Source organism: Micromys minutus, assembly GCF_963924665.1.
Source record: "Micromys minutus genome assembly, chromosome: 1".
Lineage (NCBI taxonomy): Eukaryota > Metazoa > Chordata > Mammalia > Rodentia > Muridae > Micromys > Micromys minutus.
The window spans coordinates 104,553,488-104,575,239 of record NC_137969.1 but is presented as its reverse complement, the minus strand read 5'-3'; the positions used below and the strand labels follow the sequence as shown (position 1 = coordinate 104,575,239).

At 51.0% G+C, this 21,752-nt stretch overlaps 1 protein-coding gene across 9 annotated transcripts in view; it reads right to left on the bottom strand.

The window, feature by feature from the left end:
• Positions 1–165: 165 nt before the first annotated feature.
• Positions 166–21,752, bottom strand: part of WNK2 (WNK lysine deficient protein kinase 2) — a 102,028-nt gene continuing 80,441 nt past the window's right edge. For 3 of the 9 annotated variants that reach the window (XM_080929439.1, XM_080929446.1, XM_080929441.1), the window contains 10 exons: positions 20,810–21,627; positions 20,465–20,540; positions 18,322–18,410; positions 17,555–18,234; positions 14,905–15,119; positions 13,872–14,042; positions 12,996–13,094; positions 6,831–6,875; positions 5,129–5,367; positions 406–3,024 (listed from right to left, as the gene is read on the bottom strand). In XM_080929439.1, the coding sequence (XP_080785565.1) occupies positions 2,695–3,024; positions 5,129–5,367; positions 6,831–6,875; positions 12,996–13,094; positions 13,872–14,042; positions 14,905–15,119; positions 17,555–18,234; positions 18,322–18,410; positions 20,465–20,540; positions 20,810–21,627 (2,762 nt within the window). In that variant the 3' untranslated portion in view covers positions 406–2,694. Of the gene's footprint in view, positions 369–405; positions 3,025–5,128; positions 5,368–6,830; positions 6,876–12,995; positions 13,095–13,871; positions 14,043–14,904; positions 15,120–17,554; positions 18,235–18,321; positions 18,411–20,464; positions 20,541–20,809; positions 21,628–21,752 lie in introns of those variants that run through there. The other 6 variants (XM_080929444.1, XM_080929440.1, XM_080929447.1 and 3 more) reach the window with 6 other exon arrangements.

The window sequence follows — 21,752 nt, the reverse complement described above, 5'->3', positions numbered from 1 at the left end:
ACCATGTGACATGGAGCTGGGTAAGCTGTATCTGAGAAGGGACACTGTGTGAGGAACCTCCAGGGATTTGTAGAGAATGGGCTGGCAGACCTCTCTCCAACTCTTTGCTCTACCTACTGCCTGTCTAGAGGACCGATGGAAAGGAGGAAGTTTGAAATACCAAAGTCCTGTCTCCCCCAAAATATGTTTTATTCTTGCATTACATTTGTGTTTCCAATTGTGAATAAAAAAATGGTTAGAAAGTGGTTACAAAACAGCGTGAATGGACTAGAGGAGTGGCTGCCCTGGGGTCTGCTGCTTCTTCGCCTGGATGGTGCAGTGTGGGCCTGGTGTAGGGCCGGCTCAGTCGGGTTTTTCACTCTCAGGATCTAGAAAACAAAATGGCCACAGCTCACTACAGACCTCCGAGGCACTGGCCTCTCACCTAAGGCTGGGCCCTGGTGCCTGTGCACACAGCCCTGCTTAGGCACCTGGTCCCTTTCCCAGGAGCCTCTAAAGCAAAGGAAGAAGGGTAGGGTCAGAGCCATGCCAGTTAGATGGCTATGCACTGTACAGACAGCCCTGTTCTCTGCACAGAGCTGGGCTGACTGCCACCTGGATATCGTCTAAGAATAGCCAGACACTTGGCAATGACTGTGTAAGCCCAGAAAGACAAGGACTCACCCCTGTTCCACTGGACCATTCTGGATTAAGCTGGCCCTGGAGAAAACAGTGACGCTCAATTTCTGCTTCTGCTGAGCGCCAGTGCCAAGATAAGGAAGGCACAGTGATACAGCTTTAGGGGTCTAAACAGAAGCAGCAAGCCTGGTGCTGTATCTTGAGACAGCACCTGTAGCAGGATGAGTCTCATTTTGTCCAGACCAAGTCTACAGGGCACACAATAACCCAAAGGGTTTGCTGAACCACCACAGGGCAGGTCCTTTCCCTAAACCAGTATCTTTCATAATGCTCTGGGCTTCTCAGGAAGGCCACTGCCTCTCATGCGAGCTTGGCTGGGCCTTGTCCAACTCTATTCAACAAGCTCAAGAACCTGAAAGAGAAGCCCCACCAACCACGAAGGAGGGGGACCAGGAGTTCCTATGACTCATACAACCTGGGCTTTCTAGGACCCAGTGCTAGTTGTGATGAGATTGGAATTGCAGGCTGCCTTCTGTGAGGGTCACCTTTCTACCTGAAAGCAATGCCTGCCGATGCACAGTGGCTTGCAGACCAGACAACAGGCTGCAAAGTAGGCCGCAATGCCAGGTTCCAGGCCACACCCAGCAGTACCAGGGCTGAGCACCAGGCAACCCCAGCTCTGTGAGCTCCATCCTCTGGGGACCAGGACACATGGCTCCAAGCAGAGGCTAGGCCAGGCCCTCCTAGGTCACCTGTAACTATCTTCTACAAGGCCAGTCAGCTTGGCTTTGAGATGAATAGAGAACAAGAAAAAAGCTGCTATTTCACAGTATTTTCAAGCAAACGTTTATTTTTCTCCTTCACACATACAGACTCTTGGGGACCCCATGCCACTAGCACTGCCATAGTAGGAAAGGACTCGGGTGCAAGAGGAGTGAGAGGATGCAGGCTCCACTTTGCTAAGTGGGCCTGTGTGGTGTTCAGACTGAACTCAGAGAATCTACATCTCTTATTGCAGCACTGTGGCCAGTTAGAAGCCCCTGCACAGTCCCCTGAAAATTCAATTCTAACCGAATCGATGGAATAGTGTATTTAAACCAAAATAATTTAGCTGGCTCTCCTGGGTACAGCTGATCTGTACAGTTCACAGCAGGGGTCACCTCAAGCAGCCCACCCTCCAACTGGAGGCAGAAAATATTCACCCAGAGGGGGTCAGGGAGCTTTCATCTCCCCACCCTCCTAGACCAGGGTCATGGAAACCTCCAGAAATGCTCCGCCCCTCAGTAGGCCGGCCTGAGGATGGCCTGGAGAGGAATTTGCAGGGTAGGGTGGGCAGAGCAGAGGCCTCTGTGAAAACCATGGAAAAGGAAGAAAGTGAGTGGTACCCCTGAGCTGGAAGGTGGTGTTTGTCTGTGTGGTACTTACAATGGCCTGCTGGCTATCAGGGCATTTGCCTGGCAGGATCCTCATGGCTCAACAAAGCTGGTGACATTCCTCACAGGGAGAACAACTTCAGGTTAACCCTGTGGCTCTGTTACTGAAGACACCCAGAGTGACCCCACTCTATCAAGAGCTGAGCTGGGCCTATCCAGCATTTGCAGGTCACATTGTCAGCGTTCCCTTTGTTTCTGTTTAAGAAGGCTTTTACACTCTAACTAGCTATTCCCTTCAAATCTGTGCCCCAATCCCATCTCGGCAACATAACACAGTGGAGACAGCAACGCACAGGTCAACTGTAATGAAATTCAGTTTTGCGGATCAATGGCCTTTTTAAGTATGTATTTCCATCAGGAAACAGTAAAGCTGGGATTCAAGGCACTGAGCTGCTGCAGGGGGATGACGAGGTTCTAATCCTCTCGCAAGGACAGGCGGTGGGTGTGAGAACTGTAGGAACCTAAGGGTGATGGGGTCTGAGGCAGCAGGGAAAGTGTCTTGCTGTCCCTCTCATGCCCCCTGGGCTTCGGCTGGGGCTCTGTGCCTTGTGCCCATGTGAAGGAGTCATGAGGAGGCCAAACCACAACTGGGTTCTTCCATACGCTTCAGAGTGTTCCATTTGGCCAGGGGCAGGGAAGGAGGCTACATGATGTGCAGCCGGGGGCCTGGTGTGCTGATAACAGGTGGCCGTAAAAACACTGGGAGCACAGGGACCTGAGTGGGGCTCTGACTGCTCCAAGACCCCTCTGGGCTCCCCGAGGCCACCCAGGGTCCCCAGGACACAGGAACAGGGAGCAGGCCTCCATACTGACACAGAGGCAGTGCACAAGGAAGGCCTGAGAGGCTGGAGTGGACAGTACCTGGTATGGGCACAGGCAGAGCTGGGGTGGCTCCAGGAATGGCTGTGGTGGACAGAGGGCCAGGTACTGGGGCCAGACATGATGTCGCCACTCCTGCTCGAGGCACAGTTGTCTAGGAGACACAGAAACAAAGAGGAAGGCACAGAGGGGCTGCAGTCAGTTGATCTCCTTGTGTTGTCCAAGTGTAGAGATGGGAAATGGCTGTCCTCCCTCCCCTGCTCACTGCACGGAGGCCTAGGTACCTGTGAGCCACGAGCTCCAGCTGTGTACCAGTCAGAGTATGTTTGGAGCAGAACCTGCAAGGTGTGAGCAGGCATAGGACTGACCCACACATTTCCACCCAGTGGACACCATGGCATCTGCTTTGGTGGCCGAGTAACATGAGGCAACTACAACAGTCCAGGAGGCAGGGACTCGGGGGCAGCCCTCTGGTTTCTCAGGTACATTAGCCTTTGAGGTAAGGGAAGAAGCTGATGGCTTCCAGAAGGGGCACCTCTAAAGACAGAACTGGAATATAACTGCAGCAAGAGAGACCAAGAACTGGCAGCCTACAGTGTCCTAAACAAAATACATGGGAAACTGAAGACAGTAACTATAAAAGGTTTAATATCACAGTCCAGCGGGCTCCAGTTCCATCTCACTCCAGGATAAACCCCACTGGAAGGGCTATACTAGAGTTCCAGGTTCTGGCATAATGGATGCTCCCCAGTCCCCACAACCCTTTACAGAAGGCATGCTCAGCAGTGAAGACCTCTATGGAGCCAGAAGCCATACCTATAGAGGGGTGGCATTAGGCTTTCCCCCAAGGCTCCTTCATGCTTCTGATCAATACAACAAGGGAACCCAGCCAAGATGAAACAAGGAAAGAAAAACTATATATCTGCGAATGACAAGATTGTGCCCACAGAAACCCACAGGAGTGGCCTAACAAGTGAATTTAGCAGGACCATAGGCTTTGAGGTACCAGAATCAATGGCCTAGCCACATTGAGAAGTTTTTCTTTCTTACTCTAGTGCTGGGAACCCAATCCAGCATCCTCCTAACTCTGCCATTGACTCACAGTGGAGCCTAAGAATCTTTCTAGAAAGTTCAGTCAGAGACAGAAACAATGTTACAAATGAATGAAATGCACAACAAAGAATACCATCGAAGACATAGTTCTTTAAAATGGCTCATGGAATTAACAAAACCTTAAGAGATAAGGACAAACGGCAGGAATCCAAGGAAGGACAGACATTTAGAGAACTGAGGAGTCAGAAATGACCAACCTGGGAATGACACAGGGCTGGGGGATCAAGCACACTGCTTGCTACAAGTGATTACATGGTAACAAATTTGAAAGTCTGGGTGAATTTAGGGACAAGGCAGCAATTACCAGAGAAACAAAATTAAAAAAAAAAAATTGTCAAGATGTGACAGAACACCCAAATGGTATTAGAACTGTAAAAGAAACAGGATTCCTAAGGCAAGCCTTCTACCAGAGAAAGATGTGTACTGAGTTCTACCAGCAACTCCTACAGTGCAGGCTGAGGTACGCGATATTCACCATAGCCCTCCAATTCCATGTGTTTCAAAGCACAAGTTCGCAGAGGGATGTTTTCCACCCTGAAAATAACACCCACACGATCCCTTAGCCCAGATGGATTCACCCATAAACTTTATGAAGCATTTAAAGTAGAAATAACAGCAATCTTCCACACACTCCTCCAGAAAGCTGGAAAAGTGGGGGCACTCCTACAGCTAGCTCTGCCAAAATCTTATTATGTGCCAACACCTTCGAGGGTGGGCTATTTGCCCTGGACCATGTTGGTCCCACTTGAATGCAGCTCCCACTCAGGAATGAGGTACATCTGCCCTTTCTATAGCCTGGAGACAGACGGACATCATGCAGATGGAGGTGTGTCTGTCCACAATGAGGATGTTGGCAGACTTTGGCTATCTAGCTCAGGAATTCTGGTGTACCTGAGTTCTAGAGTCACAGACTCAACCTGTCTCCTGCTGGTCACAAGGACCACTAGAAGTCACTCTCACCTCCTAATCATTACAGGGTCAAAGGCCTAATTCTTTTGGACAAGATGAACCCTGACCTCGAAAGCCAAGTATTTAGCATGATTTGCCATCTGACATCCAGGATTTTGGCAATGGCTCATGGCCACAGCCACCATGCCTACACTAGCATATCCCTCCCGGTAGAGCCAGTGCCCATGATCACTCACAGCCCGAGCCTCTCCAGAGGCCTCCATGTCATGCAGTTTCTGTGTCTGCTTCAGCTGGTTGAGCGTGGGTTTCACTTGCGCCGCCCCCACTGTCTTTGTCGTCCACTCATCCACCAGCTTGTGAAGATCATCCGTGAAGGTGCCTTTCTTGTTGTTGCTGTTGTTCACCTGCGCCTGGACGTGCAGGGTGGGCTGGGGACCTGGCTCAGGGCCTGGGGCCAGGCTGCTGGTGGAAGACCCTGGGGAGTCATATAGGCCAGGATTGGTGACGCCACACACTCACCTAGCACCACTGACAGGCTGGCCACAGTCATTCTCACATGATGGCTGGGACAATCAATGGCCTACTCTGCCCAAGCAACACCTTGCTTCAAGAGGTGGTCTGCATCAGAGGGCTTTGCTACCTGGCGTTAGACACCATGAAGACCCTGTAGGCTATGGATGACTGGGCTGTGCCAGTTTTTTTAAAGTGGTTTAGTTTTTAAAGATAGTCCAGGGAAGAGGACCCTGAACAGTTGACAGTCTCCATTAAGAGTTTACCCTAGGCCTACCACAACATGTCCCATTAGATTCACATGTGAGAGCTTGGGTAGTTCATGCTACCCATAACCAGACATGTGGGCACAACCTGACACACATGGACACTGGCATCCCAAGGATGGGGTCAGGTTCTCAGGATTCCTTTTCAGATTGCTCAAGAAATGAGCACCACCACCAGTTTCCCAGAACCCCTGGACAGATTGTTCATTGTGTTCTTGTGCATTCTGATTGCTTAACAGTTTGGAACTCAAGATAAGGAAATGGTGCCTTTTCTTGTCAGCGCATTTGGGAAGGTGGGAATGAAAGCTATCATACCCACAGTCCCTTGGGCAGGCCCCATACCCTCCAAACCGTAGCTAGGTGATACCACGAGGCAGGGAGCTGGGAACCAGCCTCCAGATTAGAGAGCTTGGCTGATTTGCTGAGAGACTGTTTGAACGGCCAGCACAGGACTTGAATTGTCTCCTCCTCTCCTTACCCTCCCAAAGCACACAATCCCACCTAGCAATTTTGAATAAGCCAATTTAAAATGTCTATACACCCCTCAAAATACACCCACCAAAAAAAAAAACCCAAACAGCTAATGACCATCTCTTCAAGCAAGCTGTTCCAAAATGTAGTGAACTTTAGTGGCCAGTGATGGGAAGCACGGACAAAGAACTACACGTTAGTGATGAGATTCAACAGACAGCTATTGCTATATGAGGTTTTCAGCCAGAAAAAACAGGAGTGGGAAAATTAAAAATAAACAGACAAGGAAGAGCAAAGGGGTGTGTGTGTCAGCGGCCCAGGTTGACTAATACCCATTCAGCCTTGGTATCCCTCCTCAGGGAAACATTCATCATTAGCACTTCAAAGAAACACTGATGCCTATGGTTTTGGAAAAGATCCCAATTAATAAACGGCAATATATGGACACTGTAGAGAAGGACAAGCCTAATAAGAGGTGACTGGCAAGATAGCACAAACTGTAGGAGCCATGGAGACACAAAGAGGAGCTGGGAGGGAGGAGCTATCCAGACAGGCAGAAGCAAAGCAGAGCCCTGTGGGTCAGGGGCAGAGCAGGCCACACTTTCGTGGGAGGCCCTGATGCGCGTTAGCCACGACAAAGCCCATGCAATGAGAGGGGACAGAGGAGGTTAAAAAAAACCCAGATAATTACTACTGCTGTGTTCTTTGCCTAGGCAGAGACGCTTCAGGGCTGACCCTGTAAGGGAAGAACAAAGGACACAAGACCACAGGGTTAGGCAGAACAGCACACACCGATCACGCTACCACATGTAAGCAAAAGTCATCAGTGTGCAGGGGGGACAGACACAGGCAGCAGTCGGAGAGGAAGGCCAGCCTGGCCTGGGAAAACAGGGTGACATCCCCAGAGTTCGTGTGCAGGCTCTCATGGACTTCGCTGAGGAGGCAGGGGTGCCAGGGCAAGCCTCCAAGCTTCAGGGAGAAGTGTTTTGTCTCTAAAAGCATATTCCAGAAAAAGAGAAAGAAAAAAGAAAAGCAGAAAAACAAACCAAAAAAAAAAAAAAAAGTTGCAAATCACACTGCTTGGGTTTTAAACACCAGGCCTTTAGGAGCCCCACTGGTTGAGGCAGGGGAACCCATTGAAAGTCAGCCATGGGGTCCCTGAATGGAGCCAGGCTCAGCCTGGGCTGGCCACCAAGGCCACCAGAGGTTTTCCAAGTGCAAAAAGATACATTGTTTTGCAGGTCTGAGGCCAATTCTGGATCCCAGATGGCTGCCTTGGACCAGGTCATACAGGGACACCTAGCAGGAATATTAGAATCTGTCTTGGGGTTAATATAAATTTGGGGAGACACTGTGCCTCTTTTCTACAGGCTCACTTTCCCCAAGGGCATGAGAAGCATCCTTACTGGACCACCACTAAGCAGGTCTAGCCCCACTGCCCTGAGCCCACCTAGGGTCAGGTAGACAACATACAGAATGTGACATCTGGCAGTGTTTAGAGGAGTGGAGTAACCCAGGAACCCAGGGCCAGCCTGGGCTAGAGTAGGTGCCACCATTCTATCTTAACCTATAGCTATAACTGGCAAGGAAGAGCTCAGACTTCCCCAAGGTCACTTGGCAAAGCCACACTAGCATAACAGGTCTGTACTCCAGCCCTTAGATCCCCCAGTCCTAAACAGATTCCCCCAGGAGGGGAGTGGTCTCACCCACAGCACTGGCTCACTCACCAGTCAGCCAGTCTAGAGGTTTGGGAAATCTGAACACTTAAAACTTTTTTTAGAAGCACTGGTACTCTCACCCTGGGGGATAGTGCGTCAGTGCTGGCCACCCCTTGGCCAGAGTTCATGAAGCCCAAATGCAATGGACTTTAAGTTTATTCTATATGGTCTCCGAGGCTATAGTGGGGGGGAAAATGAGGCGTTTTGTTGAGTAGTTCAATTTTCAAATAGAAAGAAGAGATAAGCAGGAGGAATCTGGAAGATAACATGTGTTGCAAGGATGGAATCTCAGTTTACTTTTGGAGGAAAAGGGGCTATGGATGTGGGACTCAGTCCTGGCTACTGTCATAGTTCATAGTATACTAGATGAACTGGCTGTGGCTGTCTTAGGTGACCATGGTCATTAGCTCCCATCCTCTATATCCTTCCTGGCCTGGCCCCAGATGACCAGGGTACACAGAACCAGCCTCTAGACAAACCGGTCAGTGTTTGTCATTCTATGTCCACATTGCTCTCTGCATTGATGCAGAGCCTTGGGGGGGGGGGGTTATCCAGAACCATGCCAATAGCACTGCATATTCATACATGGCTCTCAGTAACCACAAATACCATCTCTGCTTTGGGCATCTGGTGAGCGAAGTTGGCCCCCACCTCTACTGCACCAGGATAGGGACTGGCAGGCTCCTGCTCCCCAGGATGGCACTAGGTGAGTAATCAAGCCAGCCAGAGGCAGGCGGGCTTCAACCAATCCCATCCTGGTCTCCTCTGATACCCTACTCATCCCTGCAGTGAGGTGAGGTCTCTGCATAACAAGCTGGTTCAAACCATGCACATCCTTTCCACAGTCTACAGCCACCACCCTTAGGGCCTTAGGTCCTAAGGATTTCTTAAGCTGGCAACAAGGACTTCTCAAGCATGGCAGATGGGGAGCTCAGATGAAAAGACTAGGAGTGGCTGCAGCCTGGAGCAAACCCTCACATCTGTTCTCTGCATCTTAGTATTCAAATATTGATGAGGTTCATAAGAACAGACCTCCTCAGGGAGTCAGCCCTCGTGGTACAAAGTAGCTCCTGCCCAGCTCCTTGTAGCCAGTCCAGATGGTTTAGCCCCATCTGAACCTCCCGCAGGCCAGTTCTAACTATTGTCCACAGGCCCTCCACATACCCTACCCTGATGTCAAAGGTAAAATTCTCCCAGAGGTGTTTCTATAAGGGATAATATTCTCAAGCAGAGAAAATAACTCAAAACTACCCACGAAGCCTCAGTTCAGAAACAAGATGCCTCAGTTCAGTGCAGGGCGCCTTAAGTTGGCTTTGAACTGCAATATCCCTGGGTCTTACAGAGCAGGGAGCTAGCATGTCTACGTTCACAGCCCTCAGTGGTAAGCCTGGGCAACAGTGTGTGGATTCGGCCTCTCTTGTGCCCTGTTGGGGACCTCACTGTATTTTCTCTCACTAGTAAGAGATAAGAACAATTCAAAAGTGGAAGAGGGCTGGGAGGGCTTAAGAGGGTCCATGAAACAGACTCGAGGCAAATGAGAACACGATGAAGTGATATACCATGAGATCTCATGTTTAACCCACAGAAAGAAACGTGACCATGCCTGCCTGAGCATGGGTCAGACACAAAAGAAGTGTCTCAGTAGGCTGTACCGACAGTTTCTCACCAACAGAAGCCCAAGCGTGGCCTTGGGTTTTGGTTCACACCTCTTCTCTGTTCTATTGTTTTTTAGGATAAGCATGGTGGCACTGTTTAACACAGAGAGGGACAAGCAAGTGCACCATTGGGTCCAGGACCCTACCCAAGCTGGAAGAAGGGAACTGATTTAGGATCCACACTCCTTGGAGGCTGGCAGTGGTTCGAATAACAATGGTCCCTGTAGACTCATATATTTGAAAGCTTACTTATCAAGGAGTGGCACTACTTGAGAAGGATTAGGAGGTGTGATCTTGTTGGAGTAGATGTGGCCATGTGGGAGGAAATGTGCCATTGGAAATAGGCTTTGGGGTTTCAAAAGCCTAAGCCAGATAGGTAGGTAAGTAGATAGATAGATAGATAGATAGATAGATAGATAGATAGATAGATAGATAAATGGGAGGGGTTGGAGAGATGGTTCAGTGGTTAAGAACACTGTCTGCTCTTCCAGAGGTCTTGAGTTTAATTCCCAGCAACCACATATTGGCTCACAACCATCTGTAATGGGATCTGGTGACCTCTTCTGGCCTACATGCAGGCAGAACACTATATACAAAATTAATAAATAAATACATTTTAAAAAAGCGCCCAAGCCAGGCCTGGTGTCTCTCTCTTCCTGCTGTCTGCAGATCCAGATACAGAACTCACAACTACTTCTCCAGTACCACGTCTGCCTGTGTGCTGCTATGTTCCCTGCCATGCTGGTAACTCTGAAACTCTGGGACTCTAAGCAAGCCCCGATCAAATGTTTTATAAGAATTTTTGTGGTCATGGTGTCTTTTTACAGCAATAGAACACTGACTAAGACAAAGTCTCTCTACCCACGGCCTATCTCTACCTGCTCCTTGTCTCAGGTTCAAATCTGCCTTTGGAGCCCTCTATTGCTCTGCCTGGCTCCACCAGAGACAGGTCTTCCAGCTCACCCAGTGACCTGAGCTCAACCTGCCCTTCAGGGGCTTGTTTTCCTTCTCTGGGCTTCATGGAAGCCCAGATCTTTCGGTACTTAAAGTTTCAAGAATATTGTTTCCCTAGAGCCTGTCTCTAGGAAGTTGGGGTGTCACACATCAAAGCTATGAGCTGAAACTCTAGGTTGATTAAGGTCATCCCTAATCACGAAGCTTCATAGAGGTAAGTACACATCTTAGCAGCCACCTGCACACTCTGTCCCGAAAGTCCTCCTCTCCCCTCAGGCTCTTGGCCAGGCTCCCTCCTTCTGCTACTTGTCCTCTCATGCCCAGGAAGAAGCACTGCTCTCCCCGGACACTCCAGGCTCACATCTCTTCAGGACACTCTGCAGGTTATCCAGAAACCATCACACAGACAGACAAATAGACATCTTAGCGAGAGGCCTGGATCCCTAAAGCTCAGAGGCCAGAAGCATGCAGGATAAAAGGGCCTTTGGGTTTTCATTTCCACAGAGTGGGCTAGCACAAGACTCTCCCTACTGTGTATCACAATGAATCACAGTGAGAGAGGCCAGAGTAGGGTCTCACCTGGGACCTGCCTGACAGCCACTTGAGTAGGTGTAGGGGCCAGAGAATGCTGAGCCAGTCCAGTTTGGTTTGGCAGGCCAGGCTAAGAACCAGCAAATTACGCACAGGCAGCACCACACCTGAAACCATCTGGCAACTGTATGTTTCTTCTCTCTGGTCCCCCCCTACCCCCCTCCCGTGTGTGAGTGTGTGTGTGTGTGTGTGTGTGTGTGTGTGTGCGTGCATGCGTATTTTAATCTCAGGCAAATAACTCACAGTAAAGCCAGTGAACACCATTTAAAAACATGACCTGAGATAAGAAAACTGCTCTCATGACTGTAATCACTGTGACAAATTACCATGTGCTCTGCCCTGGGGACAGTTGCTATCACACCTGGTGACCATCCTCATGTGAGCTGTGGGCCCACAAGACACAGCAGGAGAGGCCTCAGGCAAGCAAGGGTCAGAATGAGGCTGGCAGGAGGAGCTCTCCCAGCCCTTCTCATCTTCTGCTCAACAACTGACCAGAAGCTAGAGACACACTGCAAGCTAGATGTCACTGTGTCAGAAATGGACAGACTACTGAACAGAGAAGAAGATGCCAAGAAGCCCCTGGTACTTGCACATAGCCATGTGCCCTTGACCCATCCACCTTGAAAAGGATGACCTACTGTGTGTCTCTGATGCAAAGAGTAGGGAGTGGCAATAGTTCCTAATGGCCTCTAAGTCCCCACAAGCACAATGTATCTTTATTGTACAAGCAAAAAGTCATGTGCCCCAAACCAGTATCTCCAATCCGATTGTCAAAAAGCTCCTTTTTTTTCCCTATTAAAAAAGACAAAAACCTAAAAGCTCCACAGCTTTGGATCTGCCAATCATTATGAGGGTTAAAAATAAATCACGCCATGGTGAATCTGTCCCAGTAGGTGGTCACTCCTGGGCACTAGAAACCGGTCCCAGGGCCTGTGAGAGAGACTGGCACTGTGTGAGTCTGGTGGAAGGTGGAGGAGCTGCCTCACTGGCTTCATATCCCTGATGTCACATGGGTTAGCTGAAGACTTTGGAGCAGAGTGCTCCAGCCAGGTGGGAGATAACAGGGACCCAGGCAGGATGTAGGTTCCAATGCAAGAGCTATGTGGAACGGGGCAGGTGTCTAGCATCTTTTTGAGTTGGAGTTAGGAGAGAGTAGGGAGAAATGGCAGAGGAGATGAGTCCTCCCTGTATGATGGGGTTGAGGACAAGGAAGCCCTAGCTGTAGCAAATTCTTTGTTTTGCAGTGCAGGGGTTAGAAAAGGACCCAGGGCCTTTCTTTTGCATGCTAGACAAGTGCTCTGCCACTGATCTATTACCCCCAACACCCCTGAAGCACATTCTTAGCATCTCCACATGCAGGGAATGGGAAAGAGGATGGAGACAGAGCTGGGTGCTGGGCTTTGGCCCTACACAGAAGTCACACCTTCCAGAGACATTAGGGCTATATAAGTCTGCTACATGCATGTGGTGGGAGTTTAGGTACATGTGTGACACAGTGGGTATCTGGAGAAGGCTGGGGTTGTCTTTTTGTTGTCATTGGAACTGGGAGACAGCAGACATGTGTACTGGCCACAATTGCAACAGAAAAGAAAACTACGTTCAACAGAGGAAAAGAAAATAAATGAGGTGACAGGAGGGGTGCGGAATGGCTGGCATGTGTGGGATGGAGAGGCCGTGGCGGAGGTAGGTACACTGTTGCACATGATTTTGGTGCCGGGATGCAGCCAAGAGCATGCACACAGCTGTCTGGAGTTGGGTGACTATGGACACCTTGTGCAATAGGAAAGACTTGTGGGGTCCACCTTCTGCATGGAGGAGGTGACTTTTAGGGGTTGGAGTGGCATCCTATGAAATGTATGAGAGGTAATGAAGACGGGGTAGGGGAGGGAAGAAACCGAGGGCTAGGAGGTGGGAAAATACAAAAGAACAAATACAGACAGATGGACACAGATACGGGTCCACTGAGGAATCGAGCACGAGGCTTGCTACTAGACTTATAGGCCCCTCTCTCAGACGTTGGGTGGTAAACCGTCCAGCCTGCAAATGAATATAAAGGGAAGAAAACAGAGAGACACTTATAAAGTATAGGTTGCTGCGATTCCTCCTCCACACCAACAGCCACACCAGCCTTGTAACTTAACATCAACGGCTCCATCTAGCCCAGCCCAAGCACCAAAGCCACTGACCACAGAATGGGAGGAGGCAACAGTAGGAGCAGAAGAGAAGCGGCCCGGAGGAGGAGGGGTGGGGCAGGTGGGGCACCTTTATCGGTCACCATGATTTCTCTGGACAGAGATGGTGAGGACAGGAAAGCGCCTTATCGAGCAGCTGCTGCCGTCCTTGGCAGTGATGAGCAGACATCCCAGCCTGAGAGCTGAGCCCTTGTCCCCTAGCCGTCCCGTGGACTTTGGAAGGACCCGGTGTTTAGCACCGTCTGGCTCTGCTGTGGGAAGCAGGCAGGGCAGGGTAGCCAGGGCCTCCTAGGAACAGGCATCGCAGAACACAGCAAGATGCCAGGCCCCGCCCCCTCCCCAGTCATCGGGCTGATCCCTCCTAGTCATGGCTACTTCCTGAGGTCCACTTTAGCAACCCATCACCTGCCTCTGAGCCGCTTACATTGGCGGGGCAATTCCATTCTTTGTATCCAAAGACTACACCTTTACAAATTTCTCCTATTTTGGTTTGTTTTTATAAAGCTGCTGAGCAGCCTTAGCTGTAGCTCTGACCCCTTCTACACATACAGGCGTGCTCTTGGACACCACTGAGGCCCTACGTGGCTGGCACATGCGTGGAGACAGGCAAGCTGGAAATCACCTTGGCCACGCGCTCCGCCTCCGTCACTGGCTAAACCGGAGCAGATGTCTGTGGACAGAGAGGCCCGAACGGAGCAGGGCTGCTGGGTCTGAACTGCCTTGGTGCCCGGGGGCGTGCTGGCGTGGGCAGGGTCCTTAGTGGGAGGGTCTCTGCTGGAGTCAGACAAATGACCTGGGCGAGGCGGGGGAGAAGAGGTGACAGGCACCATGAGGCGCCACTGGGCAGGGAAGGGTGTGGCTGGGTTGGCTTCCTGCTCTCTGCTGGGTGACCTTGGGGAAGTTGAGTCTCTTGCAGAAAACCAGTATACAGACAAGCTCCTAGTCTGAAGTGCTGGGGCCAACCAAAGAAAGTGTCCCCCCTTACCAAGTCCCAGTGCTGGGCCAGACCTATGCTGTGCAAGTAAGTGGCAGGTAATGGACGTGGGCTCAAAAACGGCATGGCCTGTGCACATGTCACCACAGAGCCTCCCCTTAGCTTTGGGATTGGCACTGTGTTTACAACACTTGTGTAGTGGTTTCACAATTAGGGAGTGCATGCAGGTCATTCAGTAGTGCCTTCTCATCTCTCATGTTTGGAAATTGGGGTTTGCGGATCCCCCCACCCCCTCAGAGTGCACCCTGAACTACAACTCTAGGGGCCTCAAGGGAACCCTAACATGCAAAGAGGGCTGCCTGGTGTCCAACCTCTGCAGCACCAGGGACTGGGTACCACCATTGCAAGGCCTGGAGAACAGCCCATCCTCTCACTGCCTGCAAAGGCAGCCTCCGGACCACATCGGCGAGCAGGGGCTGATGTGTGCCTGAGTTATAGGGCCTTTCTATTGGCACTAGAGCGGAGGCCTGGGGCTTCCCTGGCCTTGCTGAGACTCCCACCTCCAGTATAAGGAGATCCAGGAAAAAGAACAGAAAACCCCAAATTCTTTTAGGTCAGGAGATACTATACCAACCCAGAGCCAGCCTCTCAGGCTAACTTGGGGTCCCCCAGTACCCTCCCTCCTCAGCCCAGGTACAGCCTTCCCGTAGAAGCAGCAGACCTGTGCTGGAGGCCACGACCTTGAGCTGTTGCACCAGGGGGTTCAGTAGCTTGCCAGCCTTCAATTTGCCCTTGCTGGTTTTTCTCCTGCGGCCCATAGGGGGTGCGGTGTGGAAGAACCCCACATTGGGAGGGAGCGGCTTGCCCAAGCGTCGGTACAGGGCTTCAATCTCCTGCTTCTGCTGGCTCTGTAGCTCCGAGATTTCCTTCAGGTGCCTGGAGCAGGAGAGAGGAGGCAGGGCAGGTGGGCTTCTCCTTCAGGGAAAGGCTAGGCTGCATCAGCACAAGAAGTGCTGGCTTGCCTACAGGCTTTCAATGGCACCATCTAAGCCAGGTGGGAACACATAAGTCAAGTTTTCAGACACACAGACTCACGATCATTAAACTGTCTCAATAGCCAAGGAAGCATGGATCCTTCCACACCTACACTTCTGCTTTCCCTGAAAGCCCTTTGACATTGGTACAGGCAGAAAATTAGCAGATGCCCAGAACCAAGACTACCATTCTCCTGACTCTACCTTCAAGTGCTGGGATTACAGTGTGCAGCACCATGCACAGATGGTTACCTCTGTTTATTAGGGCACATCAGGACAAGGTGTATTATTTTCCCTCACGAAAGGCAACCAGGAAGAGGGAAAATGATTTAGAGAATGACCAGCACTGTATAAGACATGCAACCGACGAACAGTTCCACTATATCTACTGCAGAGGGCTACCATCATGGTTATGGTGCAGGTAGACTGCAGATAGAACAGGGTGTGGGCAGGGCAGTCTCCAGGACAGCAAAAGGAAGAATACAGGTCCCTGCTGGGACCTATGGGAGATGGTAACATCTCCCCTGCTAGCCTCCTGCCATGGTAGGAGCTAAACTTCACTGTACTTAGGAGACCTGCTATTATCACTCTGACATGGGCCCCAGCCTCCTTCCTCTAGCCCTTATGTTGAAAATAGAGGTGTTTTTTTCAGTTAAAAAATGAAAAGACAAATACTAACCTCCCCCCTACATCTTCAATGGGAGCCAATCTTTTGTTTAAGACAGGATTTCCCTATGTATCCCTGGCTGTCTTGGGGCTCAATATGTAGCCTAGGCTAGTCTTGAGTTTTCTGCAATCCTTTTAGCTCGGCCTCCAGAGTACTAGAAATATAGGAGAGGTGTTAAGCCTTGCTCTCTAAGTTTTTTTAAAAAGACTTTCTTTACCTAAAATAAAAAAATGAGTAAATAAATAAAAATAAAAAAATATCAAAGACCCATTGAGTAAAGTGCCTGCCATGAAAGCATGAGGATCTGAATTTGGGTCCTCATCACACCTGTAATCTCGGCACATCTGTAATCGTGACACACCTGTAACCCTGGCACACCTGTAATCCTGGCACACCTATAACCCTGTCATACCTATAAACCTGGCACATCTGTAACCCCAGCACACCTATAATTCTGGCGCATCTATAATCCTGGCACACCAGTAACCCTGTCATACCAGTAACCCTGTCATACCTGTAACCCCGGCACACCTGTAACCCCAGTACTGGGGAGGAAGAGACAGGAGGATGCTTATGGTAACCTGGCCAGGAAGTCTAGACAAATTTGTGAACCCAGGTTCAGTGAGATACTCGGTCTTAAAACTAAGGGGGGAAGTAATGAGACGCCTGATCTTGGCCTCTCTAATCCCTTGATTTGCATACACAAGTGTATGCATACTAGTGCAAACACACATGAACATTCATTCACACACACGCACACGCACACACAAACCAACCAATAACAGAGTAGAAGTGATTTTCTCCCTGCAAATTTAAGGAGAGATAGAAGCATTTACAGAGGAAGGCTGTCTGCCTGTGGGTCTGTTGGGGTCAGCAGACTCCTTTCAGATTCAGAGCAGAGATCTGTTCGGAGGTTTCAAGTGGTGCCCGCTCCTCCATTTCCTCACTTCAACAGACGTTCCGCTATGGTCACTTGGGACCACCTTGCTAATAGCCCCAAGACTGGCAGTCTTCATGCCCCCACTCCCCTGCTCAGAATCTTTGCATTCTCAGTGTCTCCTCCTCTCTCAAGGCACCTGTAGCTCCTGAGCTCATTTAGACAGTTGAAGCAAATCTCTGCTTTTCAGCCACTGATGGGTTCTCATGAGCCACACTCCAGGAGCTCCTCCCTCAAGTTCTACCCTCCCACCTTGAAGGGTAGCTCAGGGTATTAGTGACCCATGATCATAGAGGGGCAGAGTGAGTACTTCCTGGGTGAGAGGTAAGCTGAGAGATACTCTGGGACAGGGAGAGATGGGCCAATCAATAGAGAAGGAAGGAGGTGAGGAAAAAAATCTGAAGAAGATGCAGGTCTCCTGATCCTAGCACATACAGCAAGAGCCTACGATAGTCACGCAAGTGGCAGAGCGTGGCTGCACCAGTGCAAAGACATCCTAGATGGGGCCTCTGCTTGGAGGGTAAGAGTTAACTGGCCTCTCCACTGCCCCATTACCCTGACTAGAGCCCACCAGTAGACACCCCACGGCTAGATCTAAACTCCATCCAAAAGAACTGACTAGGTGCAGGCTGGCTAGATGAGTCCTCCCCATCCATGTTGGCTACCATCCCCTCCCTGTGCTGGCTGGGTGAGACCCACTCTGGCTAGGTGAGCCACACCCTCTAAAACGTACTTTTCCCGAAGACTGCGCAGTTCCTTCTTTATGTCTGCATCCTCAAACTCCGAGTCATTGTCACTGCTGATATAGGATGACTGGGAGTGGAAAGAGGTGATGCTGATGGTAGGGACCTTCACACCTGCCCTGCTGGGTGTCTCAGGGCCCAGCGAGCCAGCCCTTGAAGATCTGTGCAGGAAGGCAGTGGCCTTCTTCACAAAGTCACTTGCTACACCACCACTACCCGGCAGGGAGGACTGCTTCTGCACCTGGGTCCTCCTTCTTGGGCATTCATCCCCAGAGTCACTGGAGGCAGGCTCCTCTACGCCAACTTCGATGGAGGAGGCTGTCTGTACCCGCCGCACTGCCAACTTCACCTCAGGGCTAGAGGGGATCTCATCCAGGTAGACATCAGGTGGAGCAGAGTACCGCAGGCTGTGAGGTGAAGCCAGAGTCCACTCATCCTGAGTGCTGACCACAGAGAAGCGGCCCACAGTTTTGGCCGGTGAACTGCTGTCCTGCTGCCCAGGACGCTTATGAGGTGACCCGGAGTCCCGGGCGCCACGCAGCTGGGCCGGGCTGCCTTCTGTGAAGGTCCCTGGGTAACTCTGCATGGGTGCCACCAAGGCTTCTCTGGGAACACTACTGTTCTGATCTTTGGGATCCATGTGTGTAGGGATGGAAGAAACGGAGGCATCCTGAGGAAGGAACAGAAATGAAGAGTCAGTGAGAACCAGAATTCCCTGCCCCCTTCTGGCTAAGTGCATGTTAAGAGTCTCCTTTACCTGGGGGACACTGGGTGCTGTGGGGGAGTCCGAGGCCACCTGCCCTGTGTCACTGTCGCAGCCCAGTGTGTTGCTGGAAGATGACTCTGCTGTAGGGACACGACAGCATTACTGAAGCTGGGGAGAGGACAGTAAGGGATGGCTCACAGCCCAGAGGCCCACACAGTGGGGGTATGGCCACTGGACAGGGAGGGCTGACATTCCAGGGGCTCTGAAGACTGAGAATGCACTGTGGTACCCTATCTGTGGCATCTTGGGGACATCATGTCCTGGGAAACAGCCACCAGCCTGAGGAAGGGAAGACGTATGATGTGTCAGGTGGACTACTCTTATTTTGGACAATCTGTACCCTGATGTTCTTTTCCTAGATGCCTCTGGCTTTAGGAAGACCTCAGAGAATGCTGTGGAGCAGATCCTAACTCTACTTAGTGGGGCATAAGGAATGCCTGCTACACACACACACACACACACACACACACACACACACACACACACACAATCATTCCCCTAGTACTCTGTTTTTAGAGTGGGGATAGTACTATGTTTCTGGCAAGCCTCCTTAGGCTGCTTTGAAGAGCTAAGGAGAAAAATCCCAGCTAGGAAGTATGTGTGAGCAAAGAGACCCTTTCCACTGATGTGGGAAGTCATTGGCAGGCTAGGGCCAGAGTTGGGCCACATGCTACCTGGGATGGGGGAGGGGAGAGCACAGACACCAAAGAAGTTTCCATGGGGTACTGGGGAGTCACTATACATCAAGACAAACCACAGACTGACACATGGACTCACACAAGTGTGCCTTGTATACTCTATATAGGAACCTCATATTCCAAAGGAGACCCAAATCCGGTCTCTGTTATTATTTCTCCAAGTTGTGGGCAGCACTTGATCCCCTTCTTCATCTTTGCATACCTCGTGATAGGCCCTCAGTACCAACGGAATTCCGTCTATTTCTGTGCCTGTTATGACGTTCACCTGTTTTGGGTCAGGTGTGGTGGTGCACACCTTTAATCTCAGCACTTGGGAAGCAGAAACAGGGGGATCTCAAAGTTCAAGGACAGCCTGGTGAACAAGGTGAGCTCCAGGACAGCCAGGGCCACACAGAGAAACCCTGTCTTAAAAAAAAAAAGTTCACCCATCTAGACCTGGATCATCAGTCAGCCTTTTGAAACAACCCCCCTACTCTGAGAAGAGTATGGATTTGTGGTTGCAGGTAATACCCCTTACAGGATACAGAGGCTCCATTACCTTTTAAATAAATGATCTGGGATGGAGACCTTAGCTCAAGGCTGGCACTGGGTTAGATCAACTGAAGAGCTGCCCCCAACCCCCTGAAGCACTAGCCCAGAAACCAACACAGCTGCCTCTTGGGTCCACCAGGTGGAGCTGGACTGCATCTCTCACAGCCAAGGCAGTTCAGACCTGAGGGGTCACCTGCTACTGACAACATGGAGTTGCCTTTGCCAGGTCCAGCTGGCTCATAACACTTATTCTGCTGATCCCCACGAAATCTGGTGAGGAGCCCTGGCACCTTAGAAAGTAGATCAGACTCAAATGTTTGATAACAAATCAAGAACCATGTGATCTGAGCAACTAGGAAGGCAGAGGCAGGGATCAAGGCAAGCGCAAGGCCAGCCTGGGCTACACAGCTATCTCAGAAGAAAAAAGGGCTGGTGAGATAGCTCAGTGGGTTAAAGTACTTGCCACTAAGTCTAATGATCTAAGAGGATTCTCAAGATCCTCATGATCAAAGGAGGGAGCTAATGGCTACAAGTTATTCTCTGACCTCTACACACCCCTCCAAACCCATGAACCTAAGTAAGAGTTCCCCTCAAGATGCACAGCTACCACAGAGGAAGAAAGCAGTGGGTTCTAGCCCCACCCCCTTTCTCTTTATCCTTAGCTGCCCAGTCATCAGGGAGTTGGGGGCCTAGATATGTTTTTTACAGGGCCCTAGTACACCCCTCCCTTATCCTAGCTCACATTCCCAGACAGGACTCTTTCTTTGGATTGTAAGAACAGTTCCTTCTGAAACTTGATGGGCTGTTTCATCCCTGAAAGAATGAGGGTACGAAGGCTCTGGTTTCCAGGAGGCCTGTGGTACCTGCGGAGTGTAGCCTGTACTACTTTGATCTTGAGATGTTACCTGTCATTGGAGAAGATGCACCCTGTTCCCGCTGGCCCAGGGCCCATCCTGCAGGGGCTGTTTCTGACTTTTCCAACTAAAAGAAGAAAAACAGAAAAGGGGGAGAATTGTGAGCTTGGCTTATCAATGTCTCAGTAACTAAATCTTAAACCAATGATCTGCTACCTCTATGACTAGAACTGTCTCTGGCCTGCCCTGCCTCCTCCAGATGAACAACTGAGCTGAACTGCTTGGCACCACATACCATGGGTAGTCACCAAGACAGCCAGTCAGGCATAGCTGGGATGCCTATCTGCCTCCAGCCATGGCCAGGGAGTGGGTACTGGGGTGAATCAAACTACTCACTGAGGGCTGGGTCTGCTGGGTGAGGCTTGGGGTCTTGTCACTCAAGGCTGAGGGAAGGTCTCCTCGCAGGGGCTCCAGGGTGAAGTCTCTATCGCTTGCCTCCATGGGGGTCCCAGCCGAGGCTGAGGAGGTGGGCACATGCTCCTGATAGAGCAGAGTCCGCAGTTTCTCATCCAGACTTTTGATGGTGTTGTCCACGAAGCCCACCCTAGGGGGTGGCCCTTCCCCATCAGATTCCAAGGCTGAGGGTGGTGGTGGGGCAGTAGGCCCCAGAGGGGGACTGGGGAGCTGGGGAGCTGCCAGACTGATAGTCCCCACTGTGATGGGCAATGGGGTTGGTGGCTGACCCGGTACAGATTGTGTGGCCCCAGTGGGAGGGCTGGGCTCTGGCACTGAAGCAGACAGGGTCTCTCCTTGCGTGCTGACCTCCCTGGTTGAGATGGGCTCCCCCAGACCTGTGGAGCAGCGAGAGGCTTCCAGAGCTGGAGTGCAAGGTCCTTGGCCAGTACTAAGGGGCTGGGCAGCACTTTGGGTATAGTGTGTCTCTGCCAGTGGCTGGGGGGTCTCATGAACACTGGCTGGTCCTTGATGAGTCCCTGGACCTCCTGCCTGCATGGCAGTCCCTGCTGCTGACTCTGGCACGGTGCTGGTGGCTGGTGCTGCAGGGATTACAGTAGTCACAGGAGGGGAAGATGGGGCCAAGGGGGCTGATGCTCCACCAGGAGGGTTGCTGGAGCCTGCCTGGCTCAGGAGCTGCTGAGCAGCTGGGAAACTAGGTTTGTCCGTCAAGGACAGCTGGTCTGGATGGGGCGCTGGGTCTAGAAGAAAAAGGGATTGGCATCATTTGCCCCGCTTCTCTTCATCCAGCCCTTTCTGGTCTACACTGATGACTACCTGCTTGAGACTCTGGCAAACCTTTGTTCCCCGAAGGGGCCAAGTTCCT